This window comes from Onychomys torridus, chromosome 16 (assembly GCF_903995425.1).
Source record: "Onychomys torridus chromosome 16, mOncTor1.1, whole genome shotgun sequence".
NCBI lineage: Eukaryota > Metazoa > Chordata > Mammalia > Rodentia > Cricetidae > Onychomys > Onychomys torridus.
This window is the reverse complement of record NC_050458.1, coordinates 7,249,984-7,271,162: the sequence shown is the minus strand read 5'-3', so window position 1 is coordinate 7,271,162 and position 21,179 is coordinate 7,249,984. Positions and strand designations below refer to the sequence as shown.

The 21,179-nt window shown below is 42.7% G+C and overlaps 1 protein-coding gene across 2 annotated transcripts in view; it reads left to right on the top strand.

Moving 5' to 3' along the window:
• Positions 1–16,170, top strand: part of Lrp12 (LDL receptor related protein 12) — an 84,104-nt gene extending 67,934 nt beyond the window's left edge. The window contains exons 2-6 of one of the 2 annotated variants that reach the window (XM_036208377.1): positions 2,746–2,881; positions 6,270–6,472; positions 8,010–9,114; positions 10,630–10,762; positions 13,908–16,170. In XM_036208377.1, coding sequence (XP_036064270.1) covers positions 2,746–2,881; positions 6,270–6,472; positions 8,010–9,114; positions 10,630–10,762; positions 13,908–14,768 — 2,438 coding nt within the window. In that variant the 3' untranslated portion in view covers positions 14,769–16,170. The remainder of the gene's footprint in view (positions 1–2,745; positions 2,882–6,269; positions 6,473–8,009; positions 9,115–10,629; positions 10,763–13,907) is intronic. The other variant, XM_036208376.1, reaches the window with a different exon arrangement.
• Positions 16,171–21,179: the final 5,009 nt, after the last annotated feature.

Sequence of the window (21,179 nt, the reverse complement as noted above, 5' to 3'; positions counted from 1 at the left end):
TTGAGCGACTTGACTAAAATGGCATGGGTCACCAAAAAGAATGGTAAATGTTTGAGGGGGTGATATTTTAACACTGACTTAAAGTTTATACAATGATATGTGTATTCACGTGGAATTTCATTAACATAGGTTCTTTAAAAGCCACTGTGACAAAATGCCAAGTTCTGGCATGTTGCAAATGTGCAAAACAAAGTCAGAGTATCCAAAATGAATTCAAGGAAAATCTTTGATACTGTAATTTAGTTTTGTATTTACTGAGGGCAATGATGTATGCCTTAAAATAATGTCACTAAGAATACGGCTAGAAGTATAAGTGTAATAAGTATTAAAATAATCAACCCTGTCATCAGCGGCGTGGCTCAGCTTTGTGCAGTTGTTCATGTGTATTCGGGTGTGATCAAGCATGTTCATATATGTTCGTGTGTGTTTATACATATTTACATGTGTCCTGTGTCCACACAAAAGTTTAATTTTTTGGTATGTGAGCACCACCTATTGGTTTCTCATGTACTTGGATTTCTTTTTCTTAAAATCTAATTTAAAAAAAAAAAAGACTAATAATAAATTAATCCTTCTAGTTCTTCCCTAAAGTTAATCTGGTGTTTATTTCAAAGTTGGAGGTTTTAATGATGTGTCACAATTGACTCCATCCAGAGTTCCAGAATGCTTTGGTAACAAGTAACAGCAAGAAGGTCTTTAGAATTTTTTTCCATGAGATTGTTGTGGTTGTCTTAATGAAATGGAAACAAAGCTGTACTTTATTTTCAATAAGTTTTCATAATAGAATTACATTGGAGAAATTGAGTCTTTTTCTGAATCATCATTCATTAAAATCAGTCTTTTTCCTTGTAAGGAGGGCATTTATTCTTCGGTGTCATCAGAGATGCCTGATCCTTTGCCTCTGCCTCCCAAGCGCTGGGACTGGAGGAGCGTCCACCATGCCCAACTCAAGAAATTTAGTAGTAATGAAGCTTAGCGATGGCAGTCTGGAACTAGCTGATCAGTCAGTAAGAGAGGAACTTGATTGTGACTGGGCATGAAGGCAGAGGGAGCCCTTGGTGTAAGTGCCTGTATTCTGAGCCATGACTCCCCATGTTCTAAAAGTGGTTTACATCTGACCCTTGGGCAGTGCATTCTGGTTTCCTCAAGGCTTGAGCCTGTACTCTGCAGTAGAACATACTTTAAAACATGGATGTGGGTTTTCTACAGACAGTGAATTCTGTAGACAAGAATTTGACAGTTTGAACACCATCAATGAGATTTCTTTAACTACAGTTTATTTCCTGTCATCCTTGACCTAAATTAAGTGGACATCAATCTCTGTTTAAAAGGAAAGATTTTATCCAGTTGTAGCTGCAGTGAGGGTATTTGGCTGTCTACAAGTCTGGCCACCTGATCTTTTAAACTGTCAGAGTTCAGGCTATATGTGATACCAAGTGCATTGCTTATACTCACTCATTTCGTCCTATGCTTTTTATAGGTATATATACTGATTAATTAATTGGAACATAGTGCTCGTCGGGGTTTTTGTAATTTGATATATACCTTTTATCATTTTTTTTTTCTGAAAATTGTCCCAGGATTTCTAATAACTCCTTATGTGACCTTGTCAGCTACTGCTTTAAACATCAGCAAATATAATTGATTAAAATTGTATGAAATAATAGTTTACAAGGTTTCAGTTCTACTAAAACCTTTCTTTTGTTCTTTCTTTGTCTTTTTCCTGTCTAGCCAAGTGTTTTTATTTTTAGTGGGAAAAAATACAATGTCAGGTTATCAGCATGATTCTGGTTAAGTAAAAGCATGTATGGGCATGAATGTTTTCTTTTGTGGTGTTCAGATATTTTTCAATCATTTAGGACTCTTTCAAGACCCTCGTCTTCATTATTTTTCTCTTATTGTGATTAAAAACACCATGACCCAGGCAACTTAGAGAAGGGAAGGGTTTGGGGGTACCTGTGGTTCAGAGTGGTGAGGGTGGATGGTAAGGCCACAGGAGGCAGGGTGGCCAGACCAGCAGGCTGAGAGCTGAGGGCTCACCTCTCCACAAACAGGAGGGAAAGGTGAGCTGGGACTGGCACGAAGCTTTTGACATATTCCTCTTCCAACAGGCACACTTCCTAAACCTCCCCAAATAATGCCACAGGCTGGGGACCAGGTACCTCTGAGCCTGTGGAGGTATTCTCATTCAAATCACAACCCTGTGATTATGCCCGAGATTATTAATGGAGTAAGTGCAGGGACAGTTGTGCAGTATTTTAATGTCTTACTGTCTTTATCCAGTGGCTTACTGTATCAAAAACTGCAGTTCAGTATCTTATGGTTATTTAAAGCTCACAGAAAACAACTTGATGATCCTAAAGATCTAAGTACATTTACTGAATAAGTATTGGACTTTAGGTAGCTCACCAATAAAATGAATTTAAAAGATAAATTTGAGAAAAGATCGATGGGGGAATTGATTGATCTCTCTACTTAAACCTAAAACTCTGATGCCTGAGTGATCTAATTGGAAAATTCCCTTGCCTGCCAGTAATATCCAAGTACGGATAAGCTTCTTTTTCTAAAGGGGAAGAAAATAAAATAGCAGAGTGGACTAGAGAGGCTCTCTGAGCTGAACCACATCTTCCTGCATGCGATTTTACTTCTGAAGTGTTTGCTTTTTGTTTTTGTTTTTGTTTTAAGAAATGCTGTTTTCTCATTGGGATGTAGTGATTAGCTAAGGTCGCTTTGGCTATCTTCCAGCTTGTGGAGAGACTCCAGAACAAATCCGAGCCCCGAGTGGAATAATCACGAGTCCAGGCTGGCCTTCTGAGTATCCTGCCAAAGTCAACTGTAGCTGGCTCATAAGGGCAAACCCAGGGGAAATCATTACTATAAGGTAATTCTGATACTTTTCACATTGTTAGTCTTTTATTTAAAATATAAAGTTTCTAATTGTCATTGCCATAGGTACAGTAATATAAAAATATCCTGCAGAACATAAGTTACAGTTTTAAAAGTAAGCAACATCCTACTAACTAACTTGTGTTTTCAGTATTTTCTATTGCTGACAGCATGCTGTCCTGAGCTGGGAATCCTCTTGCCTCAGCCTCCAGAGTGCTGGATTCCCTCTCCTGTATCCAGGATAAACACATCATGTAAAATATAATCCACTACACCCAGCTATTGTAACTACTTCTTAACAAAAATGTAATTTGCTCAATAGCTTATTAGGGTCAAGAATGACCTTTACAGGGTGTAGACAAACAAAGCCTCAGAGATTCATGCCATAACCTCAGCCTCATTCGTTGACTCCCCTACTTTACAGAAGTTAAATACAATTGTAGGTGGACATGTGTGTGCTCATAAAACTGTAAACGTGCTATTAAGCATATCTTCATTTTTTTGCTTTCTGTGGTGTGTGATTTGTGTGTGTTGCAGATGTGTTCACCCATATTTGCACATATGGAGGCCAGAGGCTAATGTTAGATGTATTCCTCTATTACTTTGCACTTTTTTTCTTTTAGAAGAGTCTCTCACTGAGCCTGGAGCTAGCTGCCTTTTAGCTAGACTAGTGGCCGGTGAGCTTTGGGCATGAGCCTGTACCCCTGACCCCTCTAAGTACTAGGCCTACAGACATGTGCCACCATGCCATATGGGTTCTGGTTATCCAAACTCAGGTCCTCATGTTTGCACAGGAAGCACTTTGCTCACAGAGACATCTCCTCAGCCGCCTTTTATAGTTTAGAAGCAAAGTAACATTGTTGAAGAATACAAAGTGAGGGCTGGGGAGACTCCAGTCAGAAAAAGCGTGTGTCACACAAGCATGAAAACCCGAGTTTGAATAGCCAGACCACCCATTTGACAAACTCCAATCCAGGTGGAGACTCTCAGAAATCACGGTGAGCAGAGTCTGAAGAGCAAACCCCAAATGAAGTTGACCTCTAGCCACATGTACATGTATGTGTACATGCACCCCCAGGAACATGTACATTGCACACATGACCCATGCATCTAGAAAGTGATTGAAAACTTGTAGGATAACTACACTAACTAAAATGCAGAAGACTAAAGCAAGGGCTACAGGTGCAGTTCGGGGTAAGGGGCTTGCTCAGGTAAGGTCATGGGCTTGACCCTGGCACTGTAGACAAACAGACACGAGGATGGAAGGCAATTTTTATGTGTATGAGTGTTTTGCCTACATAAATGTCTGTGTGCCATGTGTGTGCCTGGTGCCCTGGGAGGTCAGAAAAAGTCATCAGTCCCTTGAAGCTGGAGTTACAGGTGCTTGTGAGATACCGTGTAGATGCTAAGAAACAAACCTAGTTCTCTGCAAGAGCAGTAAGTGCTTGTAACTCCAGAGCCGTCTCTATAGTTCCCATATAAGACATTTCTATGAACAGTCACCATCAGCCTCGTAGTCTAATGTAAATATTATAGAAAAAGGTTAAATTAACTTAAAGTGTTTAACTATTTGTAGAGAATAACTGTGAGAGTAAGATATTAGAGGGTGGCTGTTGAGTAAGCTGCTGATGCTGTCTCACTGACAGTGTGTCAGGACTGTTAGGGGAAACTCCTTTTATCTAAGGGGAAAGAATGTGCCTAAGCAGAGAACCAGTGGAAGCTGAAACCCAGGGAGGGCACCCTCCCTTCACAGAGGTGGTGTTCTGCTGGAACCCAGACTCTTGAACAGCCTTGCAGATGTCAAGCTTTTAGATTTAAAAGGTGCTTTCTAGAATACAGCCTCAAATCCCTCCTTTTACATTTTTTAAAATAAAGTGGGTAAACTTGGTCTACTTGTTGTATATTCTTACCTAATAAGAGAACCAGTCTCTTGAGAAATGTAACTGCCTCCCATTCCACGTTTCTTCTGTGGAGACGAAACCACACTTGTGAGGTACATACTTTTCTCTCTAGTCTCCCCTTCTCCAGGGCACCTTTCCTGGAACTTTCAAATGTGCCTGACTTCCTGATTGACAGCAGGTATGTACTGCTGAGGTCTACAGAAACACCACCAGAGCTGGAATCTGGTCAATCTATAAACGTTTCTTAATTCATAAAACACATCACATTACAGAGTACTAAAATATAAGTACTTTCAGTGCAAATAATATTTTTAGACTACTAAAAACTTAAATGTAATATGAAACTCTGACTTCTTATAAGAGATGCATATACATAGAGATCTCTGAAAGTGTTGTACATCATAATGGAAGGCAAGAGACAAGTACCAGCCTGAGTTAGTTATTCAGAGTGTTTAAAGAGAAAATAGCCTAACAATCCTTGCAGTTAACTTCCTTGTCACTTGGTTTAAAGCAAAGGCAAAGAGACAAAGCCAAATTTTCATTTGTTAACAAGCCATGTTGAGATGTTGGAAGCAAAATTGGATTTCTCGTTTCTACTAAGCAGTGGCTGCTCTCCTGTTCGTGTTTGACTTTTTACCATTTACTTGTGCCCTATTTTAGGAACTACCTGATCATGTAACTATCCAGTGCTCTATATGAAAGAGTGTTCCCAAACTCAGGACCTTTCACAGAAGATGGCACTCCTGTTTTCTCCCCCTCCCCCCCCTTCCCTTCCCCTCTGCCTCCTCCCCTTCCCCCTCCTTCCCTTTCTCCCCCTCCTCTCCCTCCCCCTCCTTCCCTTTCTCCCCCTCCTTCCCTTCCCCCTCCTTCCCTTTCCTCCCCTCCTCCCCTCCTTCCCTTTCTCCCCCTCCTTCCCTTCCCCCTCCTTCCCTTCCCCCTCCTTCCTTCCCCCTCCTTCCCTTTCTCCCCCTCCTCCCCCTCCTTCCCTTCCCCCTCCTTCCCTTCCTCCCCCTCCTCCCTCTCCCCCTCCTTCCCCTCCCCCTCTCCTTTATGTTTCTGATTTGCTGTTCTGGAAATGTTAGCTGGAGCTGCCTTAAGGAAGTGGGTGGCCCAGTCTAACTGGAGAGAAGAAGGGTTCCTTTCTCAGGCTTCCTCCATGCTTGAGTTTCTGACTCAAGCATGAAGAACTGTAGGGTGATCAGGATTGGAAGGGATTTCCTAAGTAGATAAACAAAGGAGCAAGTGCTAGCTCCTGGCGTTCAGCATGGTTCTGGAGTCTGCTATCACCTTATGAAGAGAAATCCTCTCCTGGAAGCTCAGGGAGCAACGCAGGCAGATGCAGGCCTAAGGACCAGAGAAGCAGATGTGTGATTGCTGATGATGCGCCTGTCTGCTGGGGCAGAAGGAGCGGGGACTTGGAGGTTTGTCTTCGGTTACATCCCATTTTTATGAACAGCCTCTTCCAACGTTCTCTTGCTTTAGTTTTCAGGACTTTGATATCCAGGGCTCCAGAAGGTGCAGTTTGGACTGGCTGACAATAGAAACGTACAAGAATATTGAAAGTTACAGAGCTTGTGGGTCCACAGTCCCGCCCCCGTACATCTCCTCCCAAGACCATGTCTGGATCAGGTTCCATTCGGATGATAGCGTGTCCAGGAAAGGCTTCAGACTGGCGTATTTTTCAGGTGTGTGTTTGAAAAGAAATGTGCTGAACCACATCTTGTGGTGTTAATGCCCGATCACCTTTACTAAGTTTTCTGAACAGTGTCCATTTAGGCCTGTGTCAGCCCTCCAGGCCACTGAGATGAGGAGTGGAGACTGTCAGCTGTGTTAAGACTAAGTATCCAATGTTTATATAACCATAATGAAATGATAAATTTCATGAAGTAAGGCCCGTCTTTTAAAACATCTTCAATATAATTGTTTTGAAAGTAGGCTGTTCTCGAAGCTTTTGCCCGTGTCTCAGAGGTTACATCAGAGTCTGTTTTCGGTGTGTGAATTACTGTTTTCATTACATCTTAAGCAAAAGACACAACCCATTCCACTAGCGCGGTTTACAGTCTTGGACTTCTTAATTTTTCTTTTCCTAAACCGTTTCCAAACATGACCAGGTCATACACATGTGGACAATTTAGAGCACTAGGGGTGCCTTTTTCTTATCATCAGCACCTTTGTAGCATCCACTCAGCTTGAGTATTTCTGCCGCCTCCTTACCCATAAGTGAGTTGTCAGTGGACAGACACCAACAGCTCAGCCTGTTGCCAGCGGTGGCCCTAGGATTGCTAGGGTCTGCTAGGATCACCAGGGTCTGCTTCGTTTCTCTTGCTCCTGTGGAATAGTTGACATGGTGTACTGAAATAATTAGAATTCCCTAAACACTCTTTTTCCTGTCTTTTTTTAAAGATTCATTTATTATGTGTACAGAAGAGGGCACCAGATCTCATTACAGATGGTTGTGAGCCACCATGTGGTTACTGGGAATTGAACTCAGAACCTCTGAAAGAACAGCCAGTGCTCTTAACCTCTGAGCCACCTCTCCAGCCCTCTTTTTCCTGTCCTTAATGAACAGTTCTCCAAACTCCCCAGATTTCCATGCTCCCGACAGCAGCTGCACCTGGTAACAGACACTGGTGCTCGTCTTGAAGTCACTTGGTGAACTACTTGCAATTGTTTTCAACATAGAAGTGTAAAATGGAAGTGTTTCATCATGATTACATGAAGCATAAACAACTTTAAGGTGACAGTTTATCGAAAGCAAGTCTAAATTGTAAAATACACTACAGTGTGCATAGCAAAATACTGCTGAGTATGAGGACAGAGACAGGAAGGATAGGAGAATGTGGAAAATACCTGCAGAGTGGTCGCCTGGGCGACTTTTCTTGCTTTAAGCATGCCTCATGTTTTAGTTTACAAAATGTTAAATTCTTAGGCAGCAAATCCTTTGGCTCATGGGTCGTAAATCACTTTACGAAATGTTCTGCAGAGAAATAGTTATCCACAAAACAGATGATCCCTTCATCTTTAGGTGGAAGTGCAGGGGACTTGGTGGGAAAGGAGCAAACATTCACTAGATGGACTTGTTGAGTGTGTAATGCCAGTAAAAAGCCTTAACTTGAGCTTAATTATCATTATTATACAAACATGCACTCCCTGTATTTTGTGGTGTGGATGTTTTATTTTTCTTTTTCCCTCTTCGTTTTTCCCCTGCCCACGTTCTCCCAGGGAAATCTGAGGAGCCAAACTGTGCCTGTGACCAGTTCCGTTGTGGTAATGGAAAGTGTATTCCAGAAGCCTGGAAGTGTAATAGCATGGATGAGTGTGGAGATCGTTCTGACGAGGAGGTCTGTGCCAAGGACGCTAACCCCCCAACAGCTGCTGCGTTCCAGCCCTGCGCCTACAGCCAGTTCCAGTGTCTGTCCCGCTACACCAAAGTTTACACTTGCCTCCCCGAGTCTTTAAAATGTGATGGGAACATTGACTGCCTGGACCTAGGTGACGAGATAGACTGTGACGTGCCAACATGTGGACAGTGGCTAAAATACTTTTACGGTACTTTCAGTTCTCCGAACTACCCAGACTTTTATCCTCCAGGAAGTAACTGCACCTGGCTGATAGATACTGGTGATCATCGGAAAGTCATTTTACGCTTCACCGACTTTAAACTTGATGGTACTGGTTACGGGGATTATGTCAAAATATATGACGGGCTAGAGGAGAATCCTCGCAAGCTTTTGCGTGTGTTAACCGCTTTCGATTCTCACGCCCCTCTTACGGTCGTTTCTTCCTCTGGGCAGATAAGAGTGCATTTTTGTGCTGACAAAGTCAATGCTGCCAGGGGCTTTAATGCCACTTACCAAGTAGATGGCTTCTGCTTGCCGTGGGAAATACCCTGTGGAGGGAACTGGGGCTGTTACACTGATCAGCAGCGCTGTGATGGGTACTGGCATTGCCCGAATGGAAGGGATGAAATCAACTGTACCATGTGCCAAAAGGAAGAGTTCCCGTGTTCCCGAAATGGTGTCTGTTATCCTCGCTCTGACCGCTGTAACTACCAAAATCATTGCCCAAATGGGTCCGATGAGAAAAACTGCTTCTTTTGCCAGCCAGGGAATTTTCATTGTAAAAACAACCGCTGTGTGTTTGAAAGCTGGGTGTGTGACTCCCAGGATGACTGCGGTGACGGCAGTGATGAGGAGAACTGCCCGGTTATCGTGCCCACCAGAGTCATAACAGCAGCTGTCATAGGGAGCCTCATCTGTGGCCTGCTCCTCGTCATCGCCTTGGGGTGCACGTGCAAGCTTTATTCTCTGAGAATGTTTGAACGGAGGTCAGTATCGAGACAAACTGTCCCTGCGGTCAGGTAGCTCGGTCGGCAAGACACTTGCCACACAAACCTGCCCGTACTCACACACAGAATTAAACATGGTAGTGAACACACGTGTATTTCCAGTGCTAGTAGAGACACGAGGACCCCTGGGGTCCACTGGCCGGCCGGCCTAGCCTAATTTGAAGCTCCAGGTTTCGGTGAGAGGCCTTGTCTCCGTAAACATGGTGGATGGTTACTGGACACCCAAGGTTGACCTCTGGCCGCCACCTGCACACAGGAACTTCAACTCATGCACACGTACAAATGTAAAAAGAGAACAGATTTAAAAGTGTGGCCCAAATGTTTGCCATAAGTCCTTTCTGTGTGGTTTAGAGATATGTAAATGTCCAGAATATATAAAATTAGGATGAAAAGCCCAATAATCAAAGATAAATGTAGTACAGAATATTATTTAGCTTTATGAGATAAGAAATATATTTACTAGGTTCCTGTCTTGAGAGGATTTTGAAAACTGTTATTCTCAGTTACAGTTTTATCTTGTTTTTATAAATATTCAATAATTCCACATATCAGAGAGCCTCCAGTGTTTCTAGCATTCTGCAGGTGAGAAGAAAATGAGTCATAGTTTCACAAGGCAGGCTCACAGCAAGGAGGGACTTGGGGGGTGGGGTAAGCTGAGAACCATGAGTGACCTAAAGTCTCTGAAACAGTGTGCAAGCCCTCATGCTGGCAGCGTGCGGAAGTCCTTACTCCTGAGGCACCTTTTGAAGTATGTGAATAGGCTGTAGAGAAGATACTAGAGGGGCTTTCTCTGGGGCAGAGTGTAGGGATGCCCAGCCTTCTCCAAGAATAAGGACATAGTTCCTTTGGTCTGGAGCCGTGGAAACACCCGAAGGACTAAGGTTCCCAGTTTAGCCACAAGGAGGGTGGAGCACAGGGACAGCAGCTTTCAGTGTGGTATAAGATAAATTGAAAGAAGTTCATGGTAGAGACGTCTCCCAAGAGGCTGTTGTGGGGACAGCTGCCTTCAGTCCTAACTAATTATCAATTAACAAAGAACAAGCCAAACAGCTAAAGATCACAGATGGTGCGCAGATGCACAGGCCGTATCAGCCATCGCTGCATCCTCTCTTTGAGCAAATGTAACTCGTTGAAAAACTTGACCATACTTCAGCAGAAGAACACAGTGGAGAGTCAGCCGTCCACTGCTGCAGGGGGTGTACTGGGAGTCCTTTCTGGAAAAAAAACGTGTCTCTGAGACCTTTCAACAGTTGTCCCCTGGAGGGTAGGGCCTTTGGGTTTTATTGATTTATTTATTTTATTTACAGACGTTTCCAGTCTGTTAAAACAGTAATCTAGGTCCTTGCTGGCATAAAGCTCCCCTGGACACACGGTCTGCTTCAGCCTTGCTGAGAGTAGTGTTCCCAGAGTGGAGTGGGTTCCCAGTTGAGTTAGTGGCTTGATGGTAGAACATTGCCACTTGCCTTCTTCTGACTTTTCTTCCCGTTTACAAAGATCCTTTGAGACCCAGCTGTCTCGAGTGGAGGCCGAACTGCTGCGCAGAGAAGCTCCTCCCTCTTACGGACAGCTGATCGCGCAGGGCTTGATCCCGCCCGTGGAGGACTTTCCTGTCTGCTCGCCTAGTCAGGTAGAGTGCGGATTCAACCCGTGTCACCGTCTTCAAAGTCTGTGTGTGGTAAAGCAGGAACCCTTAACTTTAGGAATGTTCACAGTCAAGAAGATATTAAATAGAAAGAGAATTGTATTTGTAAGTTTTTATTGTATTTTAAACAGAATCTGTAAGACTCTAATTTTTATGATTATATGATAGTCATTAGACATTTTGCTTTTGATAATAGTGAGTGCAATGAAATTTAAAAACTTCGACCAATTTTCTGATTGAACTGAACACTTAGAGATTTAAGAATGAATACTAAAATTAATGTACTGACATTGTTACTTAACCAGTGTGAAGTAGAAGGAACTGAAGAGAAGTTGTTTATCCCTCATTTGAGGAACAACTTCAAGCTGAGTTTTACAGTGTTTAAGAATTTGGTCCACTGTCTTTGGGTTGTAACTCATGTTTCTTTTTTCTTCAAATTTCTCAGTAAGGTTTTTAAAACTTTACAAGCTGTGAAAATATACCAGGGTTCATTTTAGTCAGATGGATTATATGCATTTAGATTTCAAATGTATTCACAAATGTTTATAAAAATGATTCTCAGAATTAGAACTAAAAAAAATGGTATTTTCTCAGTGACTTAACTCTTTAAAAATAGAACACCAATTCACTTCTGGCACATGTCACCGCATTTAAGTGTTTAGCAAGTCCTTGGTGAGAATTTGTAGGTTTTGAACATTTTTCCAGATGTAATTTATAATTCTGAATTTATACTGGCCAAAATTTGGGGTGTAAGATGGAAAAAACTAAATTGTAGTTTTCTTTGTATTGGTGGCCCAGCCACAGTCAGAGTTTCTTGGAAGGAAGGAGACAGACCATGGTTGACTCAGCCCACTGCTCCCTCCCATCACCCTCCTCCCCACTGTGCTCTGTGAAGTGGTGGGAACACAGACCACGGGACTGCCCACTGCTGGGACCATTTGCAAGTGCTGGGCTTCCCCAGCTCCCTCTGGTTTTCTAGCTCACTAAAAGGATTTGAAGGGCTCGATGGGAGCTGTTTGCCTGTGGAGGGCACAGATTAAAAGAGGCAGAGTTCAGGCAGCCCGGTGACAGAACTTAGTTCTGTTTACACCTGTGTGGCAGTATTCCATCCTGTTACCAGCCCAGCACACTCCCTCCCCAGCCCCCTTCCCCGACTCACAGAAACCATCACCTCACCCTGACCTGCCAGAGCCCCACCCTAAGTCACAGCATTGGAGCTGCCTGCCAGTCCCGGGAGATGCCTTATTCTGTCAGTCATGACCTTCAGGGGTCAAGGTCAGACAGAGGCTTCAGGTAAGGCTGAGTTCTTTGCTCCACAGAGCTCCATTCTCTAGAGCTGTAAATTACCTTTGTGAGGGGATTCTGGTTAAATAACCTTTTAAATGAAATGTGTTCTTGAACAGTAAACTAGACTTTGCTTAATGAGGCCAGACTCTCAAGTTGAAATTTCTGGCAACAAATTATCATCTTTCCACAAGTTTTTAAAAGAAAGTAGTTTTGTAATTTGCCGCCTAGTATAAAATAGGAAATGCTTTCTGGGGAGTTTTTGCTGCTTCACAAATTAAACTGTAGCCAGCTGTCCAGCAAACACCCATGATATTTCCTTATAGAATGTCATGTTAAATTGGCAACTTTCTTAGCAGGCTGTTAACTGAGTAGAGAATGGCTCCTGATTGGCTGTGCAGACTAGAGAGATAAAGTTGCTGTAAAGCGTGCCAAGGGTCGGCCAGCCACTGCTCACCGCTCTGCCGTTTAACCTGGACTGTGGCTTGAACACACTGGGTCTGAACTATTTATTTGTTGTAATTTTGTAGTTAGATACTTAATTTTCTCACCAATTGTGAGAAAATCTTACACATTTTGTACTGAAAGTCCCTGTGTGCTGATAGCCAAACGTCTTACTGGTGGCGTGTATTTTCTTTCCTAAAGCTAGGCTAGGAAGTGCGCCTGTAATGGTGGCATCTAGCATTTGCTGAACTGTTTTCAGACTATACATGTATAATTATATGGACATGACAGACACAGGTGGAGAGCAGAAGCTAGCATATCTTCCCTGGTCACTTCCCTTTTGTTTCTGTGAGAGGAAGAGCCAGAAGCCGGGCCTTGGCAGGGGAGACTGTTCTGTAAGGAGTAGGTCAGCTAATCTTTGCTAAGATACGTATTATTTTAAATGCTCAATCCGGGTTCATTAGAGCTGTTTGTTCCAACTCCATAACCACTAGGTGGAGCTTAAAGACTGTTTAAATGCTGCACATTTTAAAAAGTAACCTAACACTTCCTTCTAGAACAAGAGTTTACCTTTAATTACATTTCTTTGCTATTGTATTTGGAAGAGGGTGCATGCTTACTGTGTGCCATCCTGGGAAGGTCAGAGGACAGCATGCGTGAGTCTGCTGGGCTCCAGGATTGGCGGCCCATTCCTTCACATGATAAGCCGTCTCGCTGGCCCCTAGGTTTTCTTTTAGTTGAGCAAGATACTTTCATTATGTGCTAATTAATTAATGAAGCAATCCATACTTTAAAGTCTGTAAATTTGTTCAAATTACCAGTTTTTAAAGGCTAATATGATTTGTTTAATCCTAAACTGAACAAAAGCTTAATTCTTAAACTTGAGAAGGAATCCCAATGTAAACTTTTGATTTCTGTATTACAAGTATGTTCAGTCCTTTGTACATGACAATATAACTGAATCCTCAGTATTCGTTCACCCAGTTCTGGAAAGGAGCTCTGTGAAATGTAATTCCCACATTGACAGGACAGTTCAGCCTTGTAAATCAAGGCTAACTGTATTTGTGTAAGAGTTTGATAGAGGATCGTAAACATAAAAGATACCAGGTCACTTAGTGATCTACAGTAGAGATCTGTCAGCCGTTTTGGTTGTAAAGATATCTGCTTTCTACACTTGGTACAGGTTTAGAATTGGATTATTATTGAGGTTTGAAATAAAATAACTTGTAATTACGTAAGTATCACTGTAAAGTAGAAACTTAAGTTAGATTAGATTCTCCAGAGTGGACCTGTAGAACAGAGGGGATTACTTCATCCCCGCCCCTACTGACAACAGTCAAAGACTGGTCTTCATCTTGATACTTGGTTCTTAGTGGTCTACCTTTTTTTCTTAACTTTGCAGGCTTCGGTTTTAGAAAACCTGAGGCTAGCTGTCCGGTCTCAGCTGGGACTCACATCCATCAGGCTTCCCATGACAGGCAGATCCAGCAGCATTTGGAATCGTATTTTTAATTTCGCAAGATCACGTCGTTCCGGATCGCTGGCTCTGGTCTCGGCAGATGGAGACGAGGTGGTCCCGAGTCAGAACAGCAGCAGAGAAACGGAAAGGAGTCATCTGCACAGAAGCTTGTTTTCCGTGGAGTCGGACGACACGGACACGGAGAGTGAGAGACGGGATGCGGCAGGAGCGTCTGGGGGCGTGGCAGCGCCCCTGCCCCAGAAAGTCCCTCCCACGACCGCCGTGGAAGCCGCCGCGGTGGGGGCCGGTGGGAATTCCTCGGCCCCGAGCGCCCGAGGTGGCCATGGAGACGGAAGGGATGTGGCAAGTGTGGAAGCCCCGAGTGTGAGCCCGGCCCGGCACCAGCTCACCAGTGCTTTCAGTCGCATGACTCAGGGCCTGCGCTGGGTCCGGTTCACGCTAGGTCGGGCGAGCTCCTCTAACCAGCACCAGAGTCCTTTGAGACAGCTCGATAGCGGGGTGAGTGGGCGAGAAGACGACGATGATGTGGAAATGCTAATCCCAGTTTCTGATGGGGCCTCAGACATTGACGCCAGTGACTGCTCGCGACCCCTTCTTGATCTTGCCTCAGACCAAGGGTTTAGGCAGCCCCACAGTGCCCCCATCCCTGGAGTCAGAACAAGTAACCGCGATGGCCCCTGCGAGCGCTGTGGCATTGTGCACACCGCCCAGATTCCAGACACTTGCTTAGAAGCCACAATGAAAAACGAACCGAGCGATGACGAGGCTTTGCTGCTGTGTTAGAATGGACTCCTCAGAGAGACTGTGTACAAGCTGGAGCAATATCCATTCACTGTTTTGTAACTTCACAATTAAACTAGTTTTAGTTTAAAATGAAAAGATGCAGGGTGATTTTTTTTTTAATATGTTAGCCTGCATGGTTAAATGAAACAACATGTAACTCTATGAACTAGAGTTGACTGGTTTAGCAGCTAAAAATGTATTTGTATTCTTCGGTCATGTTCTTCCATTTGTTTCTCCTCACTTTATTTTAAATCCTGGTACTTTAGTTTAATAGTAGAAATATGGCTGCTTTATTTCACTGTCATTTTATCTATCTTACGTTAAAAGGTTTGTTTGTACAAAGTAGCACCTTCTTTTAATGGAATCCTTTATGCTCTTTGACATCATGTAATTTATTATACTAGATGCTAAGGTTGTTAATGTACAAAAAGAAAACAAACCCTTGTAATCACCTCTCTATTTGCATAACAATGTCTGCTACCGGATTTCATCATACGGACCTGTCCGAGGGAAGAGAACTTCCTCTTACGTTTAACACACAACGATGTAAAACTTACGTAGAGTTAGATAGATTGCTGTCAGAAAACAAACTTTTATAGATTTTCTAATGCTGACTTTAATACTCTAACATGGTACAGACCAAATGGTAAAATCCCAAGACATTTCTGTTTTCATCTCGATTTAGGGACAGAAGTAAGCAGATGAAGATACTCTACTATGCATTAAATTTTGAACTTTATAAAATACGTACAGAAATTGTACGTGCTAAGTTCCACCTGGTAATGTCTTTCTCTAGTACAGGGGTTTGCTCGAGTTGACCCTAGGGGTTTGCACTAAAGTCCTACAGGTTCTCAGACAGCTTCGTGCTCAGGCACTATCACTTCAGATGCTATCATTTGCTACCACAGTGACTATATATTTCCATAGTTTTGGGGGTGGGGACCATTTTTATTACAACTTGAACTTGCTTTGCTGGTTTCATATTTATTTGTTATATTTAAAAACTACATTATTGTAAGAGTGATTTTTTTTCCAGTATATTTTATTCTCGGGGTGGGGGGAGTCACCAGTATAATACTGAAAAGCAAATTAAGAAATTGTTTGGATTACCCCCCTCTTTTAGTAGAGTGAGTCACAAAACCTCATTTTTTTAGTGTCAATTCTTGTTTATTTATTCTTTAGCTGTCTGTTTTAGTAGCTTAATGATTGAGTATGAAGACGTGTTTGTATGTGATTATTGCTATTTATTACATTTTTGAATACTTTGCTGAATGTCATTTTAAAGCATGTTTGGGGTCTTGTGTATCTGTCCTGTTATGCAGTCAGGAAGACCTGACTAAAATGTTTTAATATGTATCAAAAATTAAAATAATTTTTTTATTGCCTTGAGGTACTTTTTAAACCAAAGTTGTTCTTTATTTGTGTTGACCCTCAGTTCATATACCGACTCAGGCCATAGGTAATACAGCCGAAGCTGTAGTCACCGGAGCTACGGTACTGGGTAGTTCATGCCCAGTATTCCAGGAAAATTCCCCTCGGCTGGGAGCATTTCCCCTTTAAGACAGCTGCCTCTTGCTTGGTAACTCTTGTCCAGGCCACTGATTTGAAAATTCGGCATAGCAAATTAACCTTCTTTAGGTCCTGATAATGCTACTAGCAGCTGGAACTCTAGGGTTCGTTTCCTGATTTTCTTTTTGCTTCAGGTTTGGTTTGGTTTTGTGGTTCTGGGAATCAGGCCTTGTCCATGCTGCTGGCATATGTTTTACTTTATTTTTTAATTGACTTACATGACTTCCTGGTTCAAGCAGTAACAATGTAGTAGTCTCTCTTCTACCCTGACACCCATCATTTAGTTCTATTTAGAAAGATACGTACCAGTACCAGTTTCTTGTGCATCTCTCCAGAAATATTATAAGGTACCCACCTGTATATTAACTTCTAACAATCAGAATGCATGTTGCCCTGTGTGGACATCCTTTGCCCTCCCTCAAGTACAAACTCATCATTAGAGTTGTAATACAAAAAGTTGGATGTCTTTTATTTGATTTTTTTTAACCTTTAAATCAGTGATCCACCCTAAATTTAAGGGTTCACAACTGATCCCCCTCCCTAAGGCTACTCCTTTTCCCACAGCTACTAATCATCATCCCTTAACTAATTTGAAATGGAACTTTTATAAAGAACAGTGCCACACTGTACATTCCTAGACTGTCTCTCCAGTTGGTCTGCCTGCCTTTCTGAACCAGTACTAACTACATTATTTTTGACAACTGCCATTTTAAAACACAGTTCAAGAATCCCTCCTTCCTCTCCTCCTCTCCCCCACCCTCCCCTTCGCCTCCTGAGATGACCTTTAGTAGCAGAGGCAGCAGAAGGGACAGTGGTTGTTCCTGCTGTGGTGGTCACTGCCATTTTTCTCTTTATTTCGTGCCAACGCATGAGCCGCCTGCACACCGTTCTCTGACTTCTTTAAAATAATGATAAAGTTTTAAAGTCTGAGAATGCCCTCTGTACAGTGCAGTTATCTTTGCTTACTTTCACTTGTTTCTTTTTACTCCTTCTAGACTATTTTAATTTTGCAGTTAACTTCAGTTCAGCATCATTATGTTAAATTGTTCATCTAAATTAGTGCCCTCCAAAAATCGGCAGCCTTTGTTAGGTCTTTTTGATGTACTTTGCATTTTACTTTACAGGAACATTTTGTTAAGAATTGTTTACAGATTTTTTTCAGGTTGCTGTTATCAATGACATCCTTTCCATCTCTCCTTTTAACCTATTTATGCACATACTGGCTGATGATCTGTTAGGTCAGACTCCTACCAGCCACCATTTGTCTTTATTTCCTCACAGCTCACAGTAGTTCAGTTAAGTGTGTGTGTGTGTGTGTGTGTGTGTGTGTGTGTTTCGGTTACAGAATCCTCTACAAACATCGATAAGCAGTTTTCTCCCAGTTAACACAGCTCTTCTTTAACTGAATGGTTTAATACCTCTAAACTAGCGTTAAGTGACAGGGCTGCCCTGAACTTGGTTTAGATAAAGGTGATCCTATTGAAGAAGTGCCCATTGAGCCCGATTTTAAAGCAGTTTGAAGGATGCATGCTGACCTTTATCACCTGCCTTTCGACATCCATGTTTCAGTGAAGCACATCTAATTCCTCTCCTCCAGTCCAAATGTGAACCATCCTTGCATTCCTGAGTAAATTACTTCTCTAGGTTGGGCCACATGCCTGTAGTCATATCTACTCAGGAAACCGAGTTCCGGGGTCAGTTGAGTTCATAAGTTTGAGTCAGCCTGAGCAACATAACAAAATCATGCCCTTAAAAAGGGGGGTGGGGTAGGGTGGGGGTATACATTAGAAAGTCTACCTATTTCTTTTTGTGTGCTGTGTCATATGTTCAGTGACATTTGCTTTTTCATTAATTGATTCCCATTTCAATAAATTTCTTGTTCTTTTGTTAGTCTCTTGCTATTCCCTAACCTGAGTTAGTGATTCATTTTTTTTTAATTTTTAAAATACACTTTAATTAAAATATATCACCCCCTTTCTCTTTCTCCTCCTGCCCCTCCCATGCCCTCAACTCTAAAGTTGAAGCCTATTTTTATTTATTATAGTTACTTATATTACACACGAATATATAAGATGAAGAAGCCTGGACTTAGCTCTGAGCACCCCCCAGTCTGAGTCTCTAGAAGCACCACGGTTTTTTTGTTTCATCTCATGAGATTTTCATCTTTTAAGACGTCAAAAACGATGTGTAATAATCTGGGATACTTACCTCTCTACATTCTCTAAATATTCCAAGGGTACTTTTAAAAAGACTTTTTACATAATATGCATTTGTTATTTGAATTTTCTGTGCGCCTGGCCCTACCGGGTTATCATCAGAGCACCAGTGTTGGGAAAGAACAGAAACAGAAAGAGTGTATCAGAAGGAAATCCTGTAGCCCTCCAGTGCTCCAGTGCTGGAGCATGCCTGGAGTGTGGCAGGGCGTGCCTGCACTTGTGATGGAACTAACTCAGGGTTTGACGGAGCGTACTGGAGATGTGATGGTATAGCATACCCTAGTGTGATGGAGCCTACCTGGGGTGTGACAGCGCAGCCAAGGTGTGATGGATCCATGGGGTGTGACGCAGAGTACCTGGGAAAGTGGGGGAGATGTGATGGAGCGCACCCAGGGTGTGATGGATTGTACCCAGGGCTGTGAGGGTCCCAGCAGCAATTCTACTGTCGATTCCCGCCATCCCTGCCTAAGCTGGAAATAAAAAGGAAGGAGTACATTGAATTCGCTTGCTGCATACTGGGTTCCCACCGCAGCCACCTGTTCATGCTTTGCTGCCCTCCAAGCAATCTGCCCAATTGCTTCTGGTACCATTTCCCTGAGTTCCAAAGAAATAACATCCTGACTCCAGCTGTTTTGGTCAGGGCCTGTTTAAAGCCCAGTGGGAGACAGTGGAAAGAAGCCTTTTCCCAGAGTCCCCCAGCTCTCAACGGAAGTACACCCATGACAAGTTAAATTGGAATGTTGGTTTGGATTCAAAGTTGACCTTAACTTCAAGGTGCTGGAAGGAAATCTTACAGGGTTTTAGAATTTCCTTGGCCTCAAATCTATATCCCCATGTTGTCACATGCACATACATGAAACCATATCCATGTATGCGTGGCGGTTTGCCACTGTGCTATGGTGATATACGATGTTTTCTCTTTAAAATGCTAGGACCTTTTGGCATGTGCCAGCTCCTGAACGTGATGTGAATCCCAGGTTCACACTATCACAGGGCACTCTGAGAGTTTTTTGCTGCCTCTTCTGAAAATTCTGAAGTAGAATTTTCAAAGCAAATTAATCCATTTTTAAGTGCCTGTCATTGCCCAAGTCCTTCACAGTCCTGAGACACATAAAACACTTTTTTTCTAGCAATGATGACAGGATTAAGGTCTAACCTCATTCATGTCTTACTCAGCAGTTGAAAGAAGAATCACAAGCGAAGTTAAATTAGCAGTTGAGAGAACACTGGTCCCAGCTCATCGTGATGAAGGCTCGTGGAACCTGGGACTCATCCTAATACATAATCTGCACTATCTCATGAGATTATTGTAGGGAACAGACGTTTGTCAAGGTCCCAGGCCGTCTACTGCTGTGTGGCAGACTGTCCCAAACTTTCTGTTTAAAACCACTACAATCCTGCAAATCAGAAACTTGTGGCTGGGGAGTTCCTACTGGTTGCCGGCTAGGAGCTCAGGAGTGTGCAGAGCCTGGGGTGCTGTAGGGGAGTCTGTCCCAGGGTCTTGGTGTGCTTCCCTACAGCATGGAAAGCAGGATCTAGAAATAGTCAATGGACCTCTACAGGAGCAGCAGGCTTCTTATAACTGACTGAGTTACAGACCTTCTAGAATATTCTGCCACATTCAGTTTTTTAAATCAATAGGGCCAACCCAGATCTAATAGGGAAGGAAATCAACTCCACAATCTGTCATAGAAACAGCAAAGAGTTTGTGACACCCCTCCATGTCACATACTGACTCATTAAAAACATTGAAGTGCTATTATAATGCTTAAGTAGAAAGACAGTCCTATTGTCTCCAAAAGAAGCTTGTTTGCTAAAAGAATATGAAATCAGTTCCACTCTCATCTGCTAAGTGTATTGATTGTATCCTATATTTCTTTATTAATTAAATTTTAATAAAACAGCACTGGATAGGGATGTAGCTAAGTGTGGTGATTTGAATAGGAATAGCCCCATAGACTCACGTGTTTGAATGCTTGGCCCACAGGAAAAGGGACTATTAGCAAGTGTAGCCTTGTTGGAGGAAGTGTGTCACTGTGGAGGTGGGCTTTGAGGTCTTACATGCTCAAGCTAGGCCTGGGGGGACAGTCTCTACCTCTGCCTGCGAATCAAGATGTAGAACTCACAGCTCCTCCTCCAGAACCATGTCTGCCAGCATGCTGCCATGACAAAAATGGACTAAACCTCTGAACTGTAAGCCAGCCCCAGTTAAATGTTTTCCTTTATGAGAGTTGTAGTGGTCATGGTGTCTCTTCACAGCAATGGAAACCCTAACTAAGTGTCATAATACTTGCCTAGCATATTTGAGGTCTTGGGTTCAATTCCCCACCATGCACACAAACCAAACATCATTTATGCAACTTAAGAGAAATATTTTGGCATTTTGTAAATACTAATGATGCACAGGTTTTACACTTATAATAACTTCTATCTCTACATGACATTTTAGAATTTATTGGAGGCAGCAATATAGTAGCTCAAAGTCCAGAGCCAACTTGCCTAGATTGTAATCTTTTCCTTCTCCTTACAACCTAGCAAGGCACTTCATCACAGAGAACATATGTAGGATTGTTGTTGCCAAAGGCATCTTCTGCATCTGCTGAGATGATCTTGTGTGTTCTGTTTG